General features: G+C 41.5%; 1 protein-coding gene across 10 annotated transcripts in view; it reads right to left on the reverse strand.

The window, feature by feature from the left end:
• Nucleotides 1–236: 236 nt before the first annotated feature.
• sorbs3 (sorbin and SH3 domain containing 3) overlaps nt 237–18,069 on the reverse strand; it is a 35,583-nt gene continuing 17,750 nt past the window's right edge. For 6 of the 10 annotated variants that reach the window (XM_028033777.1, XM_028033779.1, XM_028033780.1 and 3 more), the window contains 13 exons: nt 17,731–17,839; nt 15,588–15,641; nt 15,319–15,426; nt 14,644–14,696; nt 10,540–10,610; nt 9,910–9,971; nt 9,744–9,790; nt 9,440–9,554; nt 5,254–5,379; nt 3,446–3,961; nt 3,236–3,321; nt 3,045–3,151; nt 240–1,540 (listed from right to left, as the gene is read on the reverse strand). In XM_028033777.1, the coding sequence (XP_027889578.1) occupies nt 1,479–1,540; nt 3,045–3,151; nt 3,236–3,321; nt 3,446–3,961; nt 5,254–5,379; nt 9,440–9,554; nt 9,744–9,790; nt 9,910–9,971; nt 10,540–10,610; nt 14,644–14,696; nt 15,319–15,426; nt 15,588–15,641; nt 17,731–17,839 (1,516 nt within the window). In that variant the 3' untranslated portion in view covers nt 240–1,478. Of the gene's footprint in view, nt 1,541–3,044; nt 3,152–3,235; nt 3,322–3,445; nt 3,962–5,253; nt 5,380–9,439; nt 9,555–9,743; nt 9,791–9,909; nt 9,972–10,539; nt 10,611–14,643; nt 14,697–15,318; nt 15,427–15,587; nt 15,642–17,730; nt 17,840–18,069 lie in introns of all 10 variants that reach the window. The other 4 variants (XM_028033785.1, XM_028033787.1, XM_028033783.1 and 1 more) reach the window with 4 other exon arrangements.

Below are 18,069 nucleotides of genomic sequence, written 5' to 3' on the forward strand. Positions count from 1 at the left end.
AAACGACAGCATGATCTTGAAAAGAATTTAATCTACTAAATTGTTTGTATGCTTTTCTAAGTAAATGTGTTGCTCCATGAACTTCTGATGCAGTTTTATTTTGATTTAAATCAAAATTTTATTGTCCAAGAATAAAGAATAAGAAATCAGCTTTGAACTTTCATTGATCTTCTGTCTATAACAAACGATCAACGATATTACTGAAACATACAACAAAATGAATAACTGGACACCAGTCGCTTTTTATCACTGTGATATTTAATCAACTTTAATATAAATTGCGTACCATAGATATGCAATACACTGTTCTTTTTAAGCAAATATATATTATCCTTTCAGTTTTACAACTGTTGCAATCTGTACAATCATCTCAGGTGGCTAGTAAATGAAAATCATTTTTTACAGTGAAACTTTCACTTAAAGTTGAGTCTATTTTTAGATAAAGTCTTATTAACTTATCAAGTTACACTTGAACCAAAAACAGATGATTTTCTTGAATACTGCTTTCAAATAACAATGTAAAAACATCAAAGAAAAATATCACAAAAGCAGCTGTTGCAAACATAGCAGACAGTGAGCTGGGAATGTTTCACGGACATTTGAACAGACGCATGTCGTCCTCAGCTACTTTTGGCACATCACATACAGCATTAAATTTAGCACTTCAAAGGATAATTTAACCATCAGAGTATTCTTGATCCAACCTCTTTAACACAGCTGCAGCTGTAGCATACATGACAATTTATTTGAAAGCAGAGACTATGATGGAGATATTTACTTTTCACTATCAGGCAGAAAACAACAGCCTAGCACTTTGCTGTAATCAAATAAACTAGTGCATGAATTACACCATAGACTTGGTGTGATTTATTCACGGGCAGTAAACAGAGGACGGTATGTCAAAGCCCTTACTGTCCTAAAGTCGATTGTGATGTTTCTTCAAAAACTGCTGCAGTTATTTCAGACATCTGAAAGAAAATCTGGGGGAAAATATGCGAAAGAAATATTAATAACTCAGGAAAACGCTACAAAACTCTTTATCTTACATCCCAGTCGTGGTTTGTGTAGGCACTGTGGTGACAAAAGGCTGAGTGCAGCAGTGTGCTGTTTAAGGACCTCGGAAGGAATAGTGCTGTTCAGTGGGAAGGGATGCAGATTTTCTGCATCTGCAAAACGTTGTGGAATAAGGAAAAACTAAAATGTTCGTTTTGTGCATAAGAATCAGTCACATCAGTGTCGATCTAAAGTGTATAAAAAAACGCTCCTGAAGTCACTGTGCAACACACGCTCGCATTCAGTATGTGCTCACACATGCAGGACAGTGAGGAGAGAAACCACACAGTGTCCCTCCCTTCTCTTCTGGAAAACAGAGTCCACATGCAAACTCCACAAAACATAAGCAATAAAAGGGACAAGGAAATGTTCATTAGCTACGCTCATCAGTCCCACTGAATATTGGCAAGCAGCGAGTGAGGAAGTCAGACTGGTGTCACGTAATTCCCAGGAAAAGTCCCAAAAGTATGAGTCCGTTCTGACGTACCTGCAGACAGTACAGTGCATACACAAGGTCACAACACAGAAACAAAGAAGGATTATTGATACATTAGAAATTTATAACAAAGAAACATGTAATGTCTTGTTATGTCCAGAAGAGGGGGCTCTCACATAGAAGCACTTCACTTTTGTTGTTTAATGTTCTGTCAATTGTGTCTTTTTAAAGTTACTTCTTGCAAATTGACACTGGTAAAAAATGTGAAATGTAATTGAAAATATAGCAATGATTCTGCAGACAAGTGCTTACTGACTAGTAAATAATGTTGCCATAAGGATGCATGAACATGGACATCCCTGCTCTTCTGCGCTTCATAAAGATAACTCTCCACTGTCTGTAGGTATTGGTTCATCTAGATGAATATATATCTGAGTTCAATAAAAACTCTTGTAATATTTTTCAGAAAAAAAATATTATCAAGAAAGAAATGTTAAATCAAGAAAAATAATTGCTCTCCTGTTTTTGGTCAGACTATTCACTAACTATGTTTCTACATCTTTAATCAGTTGGAGTATTTCTGATGACGTTTATCCTGTCTACAATATATAAAATGGCTTTTCTGGTAATAAAATTTCTCTTTTTAGCATTTTCACATATGAATGAATGTACAAATCTTATATTGTGCTTCAAAAGGCTGTGTTCAGGGTAGAATAAACCAGTTCAGGTATGATTCATAATATAGATTATAAACTAGAACTGATCAAATGCAGCCTGGAATCGTGAAACAGCCCTTGAATTCAGTGCTAAATTAGAACCTTTGATCAGATAGCAACTTCATCATCATTAGGCTGCACAGGAAGAAAATGGTCATATTTTAGTGCTGAATCCATTCAGCACTAATTGAACATGTCAACCAGGCAATAAAAACTATTACAGGTATAAGAGACTAAAAAATAATAACCCATGGCTGCCCTGGTTAAAGAGCCAAATGACACATTTCAAGAACTGCTAATGATGAGGATCCACAGCGACATGTTTTGTAACATGCAATCTCAGTGCTCTGGAAATGTTCTCTAGATTCCCGCAGCATTGAGTAAACTCATGATTTCATGACATAAAATGGACAGCAGCTTAGTCAGCCACTGTGACTTCCTTTTTTAAGCAAGGAGTAAAATAAGTACAATTTAAAGTGTAGTCTTTAGTAACTTGTTGAAGATTAAACTATTTGGTGAACAATTTATAAAAATATATGCAAGGAAAAGTTTAATCTTTATTCTGGAATTTAGCCTTTTAAAACACAGAGCAAAAGAATCTAAGAGGCACTCTCAATGTAACAAATGTGTCACATTAAAGGACTCGGACACTAGATGGTGCAATTGAGATCTATTTCTTTTTCTCCAGAAAATTGATATTTGTGCTTCATTTGGTCTGACCTATGTGCATTATATACTACATAAATTCAAGGACAAGTGTGCCTGGGTTCCCATGGGTTAGTTAGTTCGCAGTAAGATTTGCCTCATTTAAAGTGATGATAAAAACAGAAATCCATTACCTACAAACCAGCCGTCATCACATTTTTCCATCACTTGCACAATGTCCCCTTCTCTGAGCTCCAGCTCATCTGCATTCTGGGGTTTGTAGTTGTAAACAGCTTTATACCTACGGTTCAAAAGACAGACAAATTAATGCAAATGGTTTCACATAATCCATCTGTTCTGCAGCAAAGCTAAAAAATAGACGTACGGTTGACGTTGCCCCTCTATTGAACAAGGATTGCTCTGTGAGTTGACATGCGCATTCAAGGGAGTGTACGGGCTTGGTATTGCACCCTGGGGGGGGAAACAATTTTCACATCAGTTAAAGTGACATCATAAATATGGCTGTATCGACACAAACAAGGAAAACACAGGTGTGGGCATGCTGTGATGTTTGAGGGCGGTGGTGAGAGCAGACCTGTGAGGGACCAGTGTATCTGGGAGTGCTCACTGAAAGAGCTGCCGCTCTGTGCACAGATGCTGAAGACTGAGAAGAAGGTGAAGCTGCTCTAAATGTGGAGTGTGCTGCGACCAGGTTGCTGTTCTGGTTGGTGGGAGAAGCCGCACTGGGGGTGCCATGGGGAAGTCGATGGTGTGACAGTGTCTGGTTGGGGGAGCGTGACTGTGAGCCCGGGCCGCCATACGGGACAGGTGAAGATGGTTTCAGAGGGGAGTGCTCAAGTTTGGGGCTGAGGGAAGGTGGTGTGAAAGGGATCAGTGGTGATCGCGGGGACGGGGAGTGGAGTGGACGCCCCGGACTCTGCGGTCCAGGAGACATGGGGCCCGCTGAGTAGTCATCCGTGGAGTATTTGGTGCGGGGCATCTTGTTGACCTGGACGTAACTGGCCGGGAAGATGCCGCTACGGTTCGTTCCAGAGATCCTGCCCTCCAACCACTTATCGTCAACTTGCCTGGTTATGCAGATCACTTCGCCCTGTCGGGGAAAGGAAACAAAATTAGGAAATGTTGCTTCATATATAATGTTTTGGTCATTCTGAGAGGCAGAACTTAAAGTGTTGTTTTCTGCTTAATGAGCTCTCTGCTATAAACCCATCCAAAGAAACAAGGATACGCTGCTTTTTTAAAATTGTTTTGTACTGAGATTTTATATTTAAACAAGTAAAGTAAGATAAGTTTATTTAGTAAAATCTAAAAGTACATAGAAGAAAAAAATCTATTAAAATTAAGTGACATAATGCCAAAAAAGGTAAAATAATACGATAAAAATAAACAGGCAGTTAAAATATGAGTAAAAGTATTATTAATATTTTGAAGCATGTAGAGTTCCTCGTTATTGTGTTTTTTGGACTTATTTATTTATTTACTACGCAGTTTCTCTGAACAAAGTCTGAGATTTGATTGAATTTACATTGGCATTCTGTCCTTGGAGAACTGGCAACTGGGTTAAAGATTTCCCCTTGTGAGCAATCTATCTCACTCTAGAATTGACTTAAAATTATTTGACAATTTGTTGATTAACTTTCCCAAATTTATTGGCAGCAATAATTGCTTCTACAAAAATAAAGCATTACTCAATCTTCCTAACTTGATCATGTATTTTACATATCTGATCAAATATATGTTTATATTTTAGATGGAATTTCCAGCAGAATGTTTGATCTGCTATCAAACACAGAATTTCATTTTTAAAAACTTATTTACTACATTTCCCATCAAATCTACCCAATATTTACTTCAATATTTTGACTGATTGAGGCCTTTATGCTCAAATTTCATCTCAGTATTTTTCTCCTCTGTGAGTACAGTTTATTGTATAAGGCAGAAAGAACAACTTATTCTGTCATTAAGATAAGTTTTGATGGGATTTTTTAACAAGAATACTGAAATATCTTATGAGCATAAAAAAGGAGCTTGTCTGGGAGTCATTTAGCTCAAGTCCAAATTGCTTCTGGGTCTCTGCCAAGAAAAAGACTGGCCCAGTGCAATCACAAGTTGTTATGATACCCCCCACTTTGTCATGGATTAAACAAACACCTGACCTTATAATGAGTTTGAGCAGTGCTGATGGGTGGATCTTATTGCAAAGTCAGGTTAGCTGATTATTCATTTTTTGAGGTACAAAGCTAACAAACTCTTCCAAAAGTCTTTAAAAAGTGTTTATATATATAACAGCAAAACTGTCAGTCTGCTTAGTCCTACTTTAAAGTCTTTTGTTTTGACGTCTTTTTTCTACAGTAATGAAAATTGTCAAGGTGAGCCACTCACTTTGCGAAAGGAAAGCTCAACAGGAAGGTCAGCATTGAAGTTATATAGAGCTAGAGCTTCTCCATACTCCAACACCTGGAGAGTAGGAGACTTGATTGGTGTCGGTTTCTCTGTGGGAGGTAGAACCTGAAATAAAAGACAGAGTTAAATATAAAATTTACAATTACATTACTTTACAAAAGTATTCACTCCTCCATGGGCTGCCACCTTATCGTGGTGGAGGGGTTTGAGTGCCCCAATGATCCTAGGAGCTATGCTGTCTGGGGCTTCATGCCCCTGGTAGGGTCACCCAAGGCAGACAGGTCCTAGGTGAGGGACCAGACAAAGTGCAGCCCGAAGACCCCAATGATGAAGGAAAACCTTGGACTTGGTGTTCCCTCGCCCGGACGCGGGTCACCGGGGCCCCACTCTGGAGCCAGGCCTGGAGGGGGGGCACGATGGCGAGCGTCTGGTGGCCGGGCTTTTACCCATGGAGCCCGGCCGGGCTCAGCCCGAAGAGGAAACATGGGCCCCCCCTCCCATGGGCCCACCACCCGTGGGAGGGGCCAAAGGGGTCGGGTGCACTGTGTGATGGGTGGCGGCCAAGGGAGGGGACCCTGGCGGTCCGATCCTCGGTTGCAGAAACTGGCTCTTGGGACGTGGAATGTCACCTCTCTGGTGGGGAAGGAGCCGGAGCTAGTGCGTGAGGTCGAGAGGTTCCGGCTAGAAATAGTCGGTCTCACCTCGACGCATGGCTCTGGTTCTGGAACCAGTCTCCTTGAGAGGGGCTGGACATACTTCCACTCTGGAGTTGCCCAGGGAGAGAGACGTCGGGCAGGAGTGGGCATACTTGTTGCTCCCCATCTCGGCGCCTGTACGTTGGGGTTTACCCCGGTGAACGAGAGGGTAGCATCCCTCCGCATACGGGTGGGGGGACGGGTTCTGACTGTCGTTTGTGCTTACGGGCCGAACGACAGTTCAGATTACCCACCCTTTTTGGAGTCCTTAGAGGGGGTACTGGAGAGTGCTCCTCCTGGGGACTCCCTTGTTCTGCTGGGGGACTTCAACGCTCACGTGGGCAACGACAGTGAGACCTGGAGGGGCGTGGTTGGGAGGAACGGCCCACCCGACCTGAACTCGAGCGGTGTTCTGTTGCTGGACTTCTGTGCTCGCCATGGATTGTCCATAACGAACACCATGTTCAAGCATAAGGGTGTCCATATGTGCACTTGGCACCAGGACACCCTAGGCCGCAGTTCGATGATCGACTTTGTCATCGTTTCATCGGATCTGCGGCCGTATGTCTTGGACACTCGGGTGAAGAGAGGTGCGGAGCTGTCCACTGACCACTACCTGGTGGTGAGTTGGCTCCGGTGGTGGGGGCGAAAGCCGGTCAGACCTGGCAGGCCCAAACGTGTTGTGAGGGTCTGCTGGGAACGTCTGGCGGAATCCCCTGTGAGACGGAGCTTTAACTCCCATCTCCGGCAAAACTTCGAACACGTCCCGGGGGAGGTGGGGGACATGGAGTCTGAGTGGACCGTGTTCCGTGCCTCCATTGTCGAGGCGGCCGATCGGAGCTGTGGCCGCAAGGTTGTCGGTGCCTGTCGCGGCGGCAACCCTCGAACCCGTTGGTGGACACCTCCGGTGAGGGATGCCGTCAGGCTGAAGAAGGAGTCCTATCGGGCCTTTTTGGCCTGTGGGACTCCGGAAGCAGCTGATGGGTACCGGCGGGCGAAGCGGCATGCGGCTCGGGCGGTTGCAGAGGCAAAAACTCGGGCGTGGGAGGAGTTTGGAGAGGCCATGGAGAAAGACTTCCGCACGGCTTCGAGGCGATTCTGGTCCACCATCCGGCGTCTCAGGGGGGGGAAGCGGTGCAGCACCAACACTGTTTATAGTGGGGATGGTGTGCTGCTGACCTCTACTCGGGACGTTGTGGGCCGGTGGGCAGAGTACTTCGAAGACCTCCTCAATCCCACCAACATGCCTTCCACTGAGGAAGCAGAGCCTGGGGACTCTGGGTTGGGCTCTCCAATCTCTGGGGGCGAGGTCGCCGAGGTGGTTAAAAAGCTCCTCGGTGGCAAGGCCCCGGGGGTGGATGAGATCCGCCCGGAGTTCCTTAAGGCTCTGGATGTTGTAGGGTTGTGTTGGTTGACGCGACTCTGCAATATCGCATGGACATCGGGGGCAGTTCCCCTGGATTGGCAGACTGGGGTGGTGGTCCCCCTGTTCAAAAAGGGGGACCGGAGGGTGTGCGCCAATTATAGAGGGGTCACACTCTTAAGCCTCCCTGGCAAGGTCTATTCAGGGGTCCTGGAGAGGAGGGTCCGTCGGATAGTCGAACCTCGGATTCAGGAAGAGCAGTGTGGTTTTCGTCCTGGTCGTGGAACACTGGACCAGCTCTACACCCTCAGCAGGGTCCTGGAGGGTGCATGGGAGTTCGCCCAACCAGTCTACATGTGTTTTGTGGACTTGGAGAAGGCGTTCGACCGTGTCCCTCGGGGAGCCCTGTGGGGGGTTCTCCGGGAGTATGGGGTACCGGGCCCTTTGATACGGGCTGTCAGGTCCCTGTATGACCGGTGTCAGAGTCTGGTCCGCATTGCCGGCAGTAAGTCGGGCTCGTTTCCGGTGAGAGTTGGACTCCGCCAGGGCTGCCCTTTGTCACCGATTCTGTTCATCACTTTCATGGACAGAATTTCTAGGCGCAGCCAAGGTGTTGAGGGGATCCGATTTGGTGGCCTTAGGATATCATCTCTGCTTTTCGCAGACGATGTGGTCCTTTTGGCTTCATCAGATCGTGATCTGCAGCTCTCGCTGGATCGGTTCGCAGCCGAGTGTGAAGCGGCCGGGATGGGGATCAGTGCCTCCAAATCCGAGGCCATGGTCTTGAGCCGGAAAAGGGTAGAGTGCCTTCTCCGGGTCAGGGGGGGTGTCCTGCCCCAAGTGGAGGAGTTTAAGTATCTCGGGATCTTGTTCACGAATGGGGGAAGAAGGGAGCGGGAGATCGACAGGCGGATTGGCGCAGCGTCTGCTGTCAAGCGGGCGCTGTACCGGTCCGTCGTGGTGAAGAGAGAGCTGAGCCAAAAAGCGAAGCTCTCGATTTACCGGTCGATCTACGTTCCCACCCTCATCTATGGTCATGAGCTTTGGGTCATGACCGAAAGAACGAGATCGCGGATACAAGCGGCCGAAATGGGTTTTCTCCGTAGGGTGGCTGGGCTCTCCCTTAGAGATAGGGTGAGAAGCTCAGTCATCCGGGAGGGACTCAGAGTAGAGCCGCTGCTCCTTCACATCGAGAGGAGCCAGTTGAGGTGGCTTGGGCATCTGGTCAGGATGCCTCCTGGACGCCTCCCTGGTGAGGTGTTCCGGGCACGTCCCACCGGGAGGAGGCCCCGGGGAAGACCCAGGACACGCTGGAGGGACTATGTCTCTCGGCTGGCCTGGGAACGCCTCGGGATTCCCCCGGAGGAGCTAGAAGAAGTGGCTGGGGAGAGGGAAGTCTGGGCCTCCCTTCTGAAGCTGCTACCCCCGCGACCCGACCTCGGATAAGCGGAAGAAGATGGATGGATGGATGGATGGATGGACAAAAGTATTCATATATCCCTTAAAGTTTTTTCATATTTTGTTAAACTTCAGAGTGCCTTATTCGTATTTTATGTGATGGATCAATACAACAGAATGTGTATTTGTAAAGTTGAAGGAATAATATGCAGAGTTTTATTTATTTTTGCGCTTTAAATATTGTGATCTGAAAGATTTGGCATGCATATGTGTTCAGCCCCTTTACTCTACATAAACTCCAAGGTAATAAATTGCATTTTGGATGGGTGGAATCCAAAAAGTTTCCACCAATCCACCAGTTGGTTTCCAGTAAGTCCAGTAAGATTAAATTAATGTTATTAAATTAATGACCATAATTTAATCTTATGGTCCAGTCAAAGTCCAGACCTAAATCCAGATGAGAATTTGTGGCAAAGTTTGAAAAATAACACGCCTCCAGTCAGATTAAGCTTCCGCTATATTACCAGTAAGATAGGCTAAACCTTTCAGCCTCAAGATGTGTAAAACTAGCGATGTGGTCCAAAGGACTTGCACTTACCTGTAGCAAAAGGCTGTTGACACAAGGAAACTTCCTTCACATCACATAAAATACATGTGCAACACCCTTTGAATTTATCAGAGAAGTAAAAGACAGTAGGCAGAAATTCACCTCCACATAAGAAGTCGGGAAAATGCCAGCTCTCCCATGATGCTCCCCTTCAAGCCAATTGGCATCTACCTGCCTGTGGATGTAAACAATGTCGCCTTTCTGCAGTGTGAGCTCCCTGAACACAGCACAACACAAGAAGAAGGTCATTTTATGAAATGCAACACAAAAGGTTGAACAATTATTACAAATTGGTATTGTGAAAAAAAATGTGACCGCAAATTTGACCCCTAAGTTTACATGTAAAATTTACGAGATCACATTGAAAGGAGAAGTTTACTCTGATTTATCTAGGTACATATTTTACCTGGGTGACTGAGCCTGGAAATCAAACTTGACTCTTGCAGCTTTCATCTACAAATGCAAAAAGAAATCTGTTAAAAGATTTTCTTTTACCATGTTAGCATTTAAAATTTTGCACTGGCTTTGACAATTCAGGTTTTTTAGATCAATAGAGAATAATAAAAACACACCTTTTTCTCCTCTTTTTTTGATGAAGGCTCCATACTTTCATTTGCAGAGGAGAGACGTCCTACTGGGAAACACAAACAGGCATAATGATATCAGAGAATATGTATGGTGGTTTGTTAGGCTTGCTTATTTTTAAATGCTCGGCTATCTAAAGGCCACTGCAGCCTTAACAAAGGCTAAAGTTCAAAAGGGTACTTGAACTTCCCAGGAAAAAAAAAATCCTTGATAATGCTAATCTGTAATCAGGTCTTCTGAGTTTTCACTTCCTATTTTTGTGAGCTTCCTCCCCACCCATTAACAGCTGTTTCTAAAAGGAAAGAAAAAACAGCTAAGACTTCCCACAACCTCACTATCGTCTTCTCATGAAAGCAATGGCAAGAACAGAACATGAGCAACAAAGTAGAACCATGAGACCATCAGGATATATTAGATTACTTTAAGCTTTCATCAAATTTACTGGATGAATGGTCTGCTTTCTAAATATGTCAATAAAAGGCCAGTTATTCACAAGAGAGAAAAAGTCCGACAACTTGTTAACAATGCATTATTGTTCTTGAAATCCACCTCTTTTCTCATGTTTGTCTCTGAGGAAAAATAGGTTTAAATACATGTTTTTATTTTTATTTTTTTACCATGTGCAGGAACAGAAGTTGATGGTAAGAAACCAGAGCGCTGGATGGGTTGCTTAGATGCTAACAGATTGCTGGAAAAGAGAAGAAAGTCTGAGTCTTTATTGATAAATCTTAACAAACAGTAACAACAAAAATCAGAAACATAATTATTCTCTACGAATGGGGCAGATAACATCAATGAGCTTTATTAGAGTTACGATATGAAAACCACAATAATTTTCTGCCACACCATTCCTTCCAACAAGAGTTCATAAAAACTCTTGTTGCCCTTTACACACATGTTGCTTCCCACTGATGGTCAGCTGGCTGAAAGAAGATTGCTACCCTTTTCTCTCAATTTCTGATAAGAAAAATGTGTTTTTTTTAAGTATTTCTAGTATCAACAAACACAAAGTCATGAGTTTGTAAACTAAAGGTTCACAGCATTGTGAACAAGAAATGTAGTGCATTATTTTTCCAAACTTACAATGAACACTCGTTTGAAATAATCACGACTTATTAGTGGTTATTGCCCTAAATAACCACTAATATAATCTCTACATAAACAAACAGCTCTAAGTCGATCTACCAAACCCTTTTATTAGACTGTTATTTAAACGTATAAATACCCATGTATTTAAATGTATCTATACATTTAAATACATATTTAAATGTATAAATCAAAACAGGCATTTTGATTTTACCTATTTCCTGTTTGTGTTTGTTTCTTCCTCCACAAAAAAACAAGACAACTTCAGAATTGGTATCTGTTCTATGTTTCTGCTAAAGTGTTTGTGTCAAAAGCAGAATAACAATAAGTAAATGTTTAAGATCACAAAACTATCTTAGAACCAGTAGGAATAACTATTTTGTTTCATTTTAAATAAATACAATTAGATAATTTTATACATTGGTCTTTTAATTCTTCATTATATAAGTGCTTTTATGGCATAATAAGAGTGTTTTTACTAAAGGATTGTCATAGAAATTACCAATAATGTAAATAAGCTTTGAAAATTCTGACACTGAATGTCAAACATTGAGTCAGAATTATTTGGACTCAGCCAAATACTTTCCTGTGCATCTGTCTGCAGCTGGCTATAATACCCTGAATTAGGAAAAAAATTTTAAAAAACATACTAATAACACTTAAAGAGCCATAATCGGACCTGAAGTTGAAAAAGATGCATAAAGACAATTACAAAGCTGGCCTTCTAACACTTGAAGAATATTCACAGGATTAAAGGACTAATGTCCCAACAAGATCTCGAGAAACTCATCCATGCGTTTATCCTTATTAAATTGATTTCTGCAACAGCGTTTTCACAGGTCTGCCTAAAAAGTCAGTCAAGACAGCTGCAGCTGATCCAGAACGCCGCTGCTGGCATTCTGACTAAAACCAGGAACATAGAGCACATCACCCCAGTTCTAAAAGTCTCTACACTGGCTCCTTGTAGCTCAGAGAATAGACTTCAAAATACAGTTGTTAGTTTATAAATCACTGAATGGCTTAGCACCAAAATACATTAAAGATCTGTTGTTGTTGTCTCAACTTCCCAGACCACTCAGGTCTTCTGGTTCAAGTTTGCTTTGTGTCCCCAGAATAAACATGGATAATCAACATTTAAATTTTATGCAGAAACTAACTTCCAGAAAACAGCTAAAATGCTGAAACTCAGAGTTTCTTTAAATCGTGGTTAAAGTCACATTTGTTTAGCTGCCTGACTGATAACTGGAACATTGTAAAGCATAGTCTGTGTTTTAACCTGTCATTGTTTGTCTTATTTTTGCCACTGCAATGCCATCATTTTTGCTTGTTTATTGTTGCTATTTTTCTTCTAAACACGTAACAAACTTTGAATTTCCTTGTTGCTGAAAATCTGCTATGCATATAAAATTGCCTTGCAGTTCTAATGCTAGCCATGATCAGAATAATGACTCAGTGTATTTCTGTGATAGGAATTGACTTATAACTACAAAAATGTCCACCTTGCTTGACTCTTTTTCTTTTTTTAACTCATTTGCATGGTTTGAGGCAGTGCATCTGTGTGTTGTGTTTGCAGCTGGACACCAATAGCTGAGAAAAATCCAAAACGCTGTTTGTTTTACATTTACAAATCCAAAGAAAAATTCCCAGAGGACTGGAAGAGGTTCACAGTGCATGAGCTCAATTTAGCAAACAACAGCCAAGAATCATCCAGGAATGCATCGCACGCAACGTAGGAAATGTGGAATGCTGTACTGTTCTGTCAAGGAACAGATACTGAAATGAAACCTGGCTAACATGACAGCTTTACAACACTTACTTGGAAAGCATAAATATTTATCTAGCCGATGCCCAGCTAGTTGTTACGGTGTTGTTCTGTAGAGATGCAGTTCTGGGATTCCTGAAACAGCAGGAGGACTTCAGGAAGGCAATGACGTAATATCAAAGATTAGGAGGAGGGAAGTTACGTACAGAGGCAAACATTTATTTGGGGGATTTTCTATGAGATGTTCCTATCTTATGCCTAAATGATCTAATCCAAATAATGTCAAGGATAGGCAGGTTTATTTATGTAGTGCCTTTATTGCACAAGGCAATCCAAGCTGCTTTACAGAACATAAAAGTAAAGATAAGAATGGAAATTTGTAGTAGTTTAGGATTTAATTAAAATAATGCTTAATATATCAAACATATCAAAACATGTAGAACAGATTTAAGAGTCAAATTTTAATACAAAATTGTCACACTTTAAAATGGGGAATTAGCTAATTGGTCAGATTCCTTGACCAGAAGCTGCAGTCCTTTAAAGGAATCAACAATACATCACATCACAGTTTTTTAGGGAGTTTGCTTCAGAGCTGAGAAGAGTAGACACTATGCTATGCTTAGTTCTGGTCCTGCAATCAGAGCCAGTGATTTAGAGAACATTAGCAGAATTTTAAAATCCATTCTTTGACAGAGAGCCAGTGGAATGATTTAAGATATGATCCATGTTCCTGTTGTTGACGAGGACGCTACAGAGACCAGAAAAGACAATCTTGCAGTAATGTAAACTCCTGAAAATAAAGACATGCACCAGCTTTTCTGTGTCCTGTTTCAACAGAAGTCTCTTTATTTTACTCTGTGAAAGTCTTTCAAATGCTCATTTAAATGGTTGTAGGAATTAATAATAACACCAGCTCATGAAGTGACTCGAAGATATGAAGCTGTGTGTTGTCAGCATACATACAATATGGCAAGAGATGCTGGAGTACTATATGTTCTGCACTAGGGAGTTTATTTAGGGGCTCAATAAAAGAGGTCAAACACTAACCCTTTAAGGAGCCACACAATTCATTTCTTCACCCAGATTTATAATTTCCACATGACACAAAGTGTTCCTTGTTTGCCAGATAAGATCCGAACCAGCTTAGCACAGTACCCAACAATCCCACTCATTCTTCTGGTCTGTTAAGATTAACTGTTTTAAATGCAGCACTTAGATTAAGTAACACCAAGGCAGAAGGTCTAGATCCATCACTTTCAAGATGTATGTCATTCAAAACTTTTGCCAATGCAGTCCTATGTGGTGTAGAGTAATCTACAGCCTGACCAGAAAATAACAAAAATAATTTCACTTCTCAAACTACTCCTTATCAAGCTTATCAGTTTCTCAAGCTACCTTATTTCATAAAACTGTTGTTTACTTTTCCACTAAATGGTGAGAAGAATGCATTATTGTAACATTAACATGGACAAAACGGGACACATTTGTTACCCTTTATGTGCTTCAACCCCATAATGCAAAGCATTGTTGGTGGTTAATGTCTGTGCATCATTTACGATGCGAAGAAAATTTGTAATAAATCAGGTGATGCTTTTTGTAAAAGTCAGAATATGTGACTCTGACTTTAATATGGTATTTTAAGGAGACTTTTAAAGTTGCACATTAGTCAAATCTAAGTTTGTTTAAATATCCCATGAGAGAATGAAACTACAGCATATCACATCTATAGAACAGAACATAAGCATCAAAACTCACGCCAACATACCAAAAAACTTTTAAAGCTGCCACTGAAGAAAATCAGATGTGACATTTCTTGTATTATTCACCTGTTTTTTATCAAATGATTATATTTCTGTGCTGTCTTTGGACTAACCTGTGGTTGGTGGTGCTAGCCTTTGGAGCCAGTGGATCCCTGCCTGTGGCCTCCTGCAGGCACAGGGAACAGTGTGTGAACACGCAGTTTGTTCTCTGCAGAGGCTCTCAGGCTTCTGTATGTTCTCACAGCTCAGAGGAAATCTCACAACAACTCAGACAAAGTAGAGGTGCTGACCACTCCCAGCTTAGCACAGGAATCCCCTGGGTCCTATCCTCCTCGGCTACAAACAACAGCCCTGCTCTCGGTTTGTCTGGGCTGTCTGTGAGTTCTCCTTTGATTCAATTACGCAAAAAGGAAACAAAGCACTCGGCTAGGAATTTTTTCTACAAGTTGCTGTGAAGTAGAAAAGAGAAAATGCCAAATAACGTGATCAAAAGGATTTATTTTGGTTTTGTTTTATTCTGAAAGGTCTTCATTTGCTGTGGACTAGTGGCAAGCAAGTGAATCAGAAAGCAAATCAGTCTGAGTGCAGTTCAGGCAGGCAGTTCTCAGGCAGTCATCCAGATCAGAGAGAAAAAGAATGTTCATATTCACAGTTTGCAAGCAAAGGGTCCACACAGTTTTCATTGAGGACGTGGGGAGGGAAGGTGTGCTGGGATTTTTGCTAAATCACAGAGAAGCAGGGTGGGGGAGTGGTTCGTAGCAAAGATATTCAGTAGGGGGGCTCAGTACCTCACCCCGGCCTCGACGCTGCTTCTTCTGAGAAAGTGTCCTCTCCAGACCCTGAATCTCCGAGTCCAGCTCAGCTTCGAACTGGCTCAGCTCAGACTGCAGACTGGCCTGAGCCCCAGCAATTATAGTGTTGGAATGCAAGAATAAAATACTACCTCAGAGTCTGATATTTGTAGCTTGTAATTTCCTCTCTAAGCTCAAAAAAAAAGTGAAATATTTTTAGCATAAATTAGTAAAGGCTACATGTAGTTTATGTTGTAGATGCTCACCTCAATGGAAAGGGATGCTGGTTTCTCAGGCTGTCTCTTCTGGGACAAATGAACCTAGAGAGGGTATAAAACCACACTGCAGTTGATTTTTGGCCTCATGTTGGAGTTGAACTTGCTCATAATAACCTACCACAATATGGTGTACCATAAGTACTTTTTACAGGAATTTAACCCTAAATAACAGCTATGTAAAATTCAAATTAAACTAGAATAAATTATCCTTAAGGCATAAACCGTATAAAGCTGTATTTAATCTAAAATTAGCATGAAAATGTTACAGAAAGAAAATTACATCCTATCATTATGCATCATGGCACGATTGTGATGATCATTTGGAGTGTCTTTTGGGACAAGTTTTTAAATTTATCATGCATTTTATACCTGCCTGCATATCACTATTTTTGGTAGAATTGGCAGAATTTATTTAAATTGGTTGTTCCTTAATTAGTTTTTAAGCAAAGTCCACAATTTTTTGGTGGGATTTAGGTTAGAATCATCCTGTAAGTTTAAGATACTCTTTCTGAAACCAGTTTTGATGTATTTGTAGATTATTGTCCTGTCGGGCTTCACAGCTCAGGATTTAACCATAATAACTAAGCTGTTATTTAGCTTATTATTTTTCCTTTGAACTATTATTTAGCTCACAGGAAATCTCTTATGATCTTCAGAAACACCCCGAAAGCTATTCTATAATGAAAGCTACTAAAAATCGGTGTGTATGATCAAAAGCAGGGTCCATGCAAGGGAAATTCAACCAAGTAAAATATACTCCACCATTAGAGATAATAGGAGCAGTTAAATATCCTACCAGAGTCGGAAAACTATTATCTTCAGCTAAGAAACACAGCTTACATACATAATGAAAAACCCCAAAAGCATCTATCCCAACTGCAAGTGCGTGTGAACTTTTAAAATGTCAGAGTATTTAAAGTAAAATATACTTTACAGAAGCTGAGTGTATGTCTTACTACCCTGGTCCTTTCTGTAAACTTTGGTTAGTAAAACGCTGCTTTATCTGATTTGGCACAAATTTGTGGACGTCTAATAAATTCAATAAATCATCAAAATCATTTTAACCCAATAATAAAAAGGTCAAATTCCAAAACGCAGACATCAAAGTAACATATTTAGAACTTCCCAGAGCATATGTTGGACTCCAAATTACAAACCAACACATTTTGTTACTTTTACTAGCTGAACAATATTCCTTTTAGCTGGTTCTGTCAAACATGTCTATAAAAGGCACTGAAACCCAGAACCGCAAACCACTTGTCCCATTTTTTTGTAAAACCTTGGCTGAATTCTTCTCTCTGGATGCCAGACATATTGTAGTCATCCCGTCTACAATGTCGCATGGAAGCAGCGCAGCACCTGATATGGTCCATGAGCTGCTTTTCTAAGCACCATCCAGGGGATACAATATTGTTCATAGAGACAAAATGAAATAAGTCCCCATGCTGCGAGCCATTATGCACTAGAAGAGGTTAACACCATAATACAGATCACAAGACCCATCAGCTCCCACAGGGGAGTGGAAACAAAGATTTCTTTTCTTCACAAGACCTAACTTACAATGTGCTCACCAGATCTGGAGCAGTGTTTCAGTGTTAAAAAAAACAACAACTTTGAAGCGCCACACCTCCGCAGGGAGAGAGGGTTTAAACCCAAACAATAAAAGAGATGGTGCAGAATAAACAGCACTAAATCACAGCAATCTGACACTATGAGATTAGTAGATTAAAACGTTTAAAAAATGTTTACAAGACTCCACTCTGCAGAAAATCTGATAACAACTACAGATCATGCCTTTTCTTGCCTGAAGTTATCTTTAAAATCTGTTGAACTCACTAACTAAAATAACTGAGCTCATCTTGTAGGACTGAACACTGGAAAAGGGGAGTATTTACTGGCTGCCTTGCATGAGAAGATGTAATCTGAGGAGTTAGACAATAATCCTTCAAGAAAAGGTGACCAATCTGCTTATGAGCTCCTCACTGGGAAAACGCCAAACAATTACAGCTATAGAGCCAACAACAGCTCTAGATCCATTTAAAGGCTGAAGAATTAGACGTGGGCTTTGAGTTGGAATCAGAGTTGGAATCGGAGTCTATATTTAAAATGTGACAGCATGGGGGGTCCATACCTGGCTGTTACTCACTGAAGCGGAGCTCCTGTCAGGCTCAAAGTCAAATATGCTCTTGGGTTGAGGTTGTTGCTTTCCAGGGTCAGACAGCTTATCTACATCTTCGCTCCTAAAACGTAACACCCCAACACAAACACAAACACAAACACAAACACACAACAACTTAAACATGGCGTCATTGTAGGTGCCTGTGACAACAAATCCAAACTCGCCTCTGCAGCACGTTTTCTCTGAAAAGGAACTGGCACAATGTTTTGGGTTGGTAATCAGAAGCAGTCAGCTGCAGTCTGTATGATGTAAAAATAACTCATCACTGATGTGTTATGTGCTTGGGTTCTA

Source organism: Xiphophorus couchianus, chromosome 12, assembly GCF_001444195.1.
Source record: "Xiphophorus couchianus chromosome 12, X_couchianus-1.0, whole genome shotgun sequence".
NCBI classification, from domain to species: Eukaryota; Metazoa; Chordata; class Actinopteri; order Cyprinodontiformes; family Poeciliidae; genus Xiphophorus; species Xiphophorus couchianus.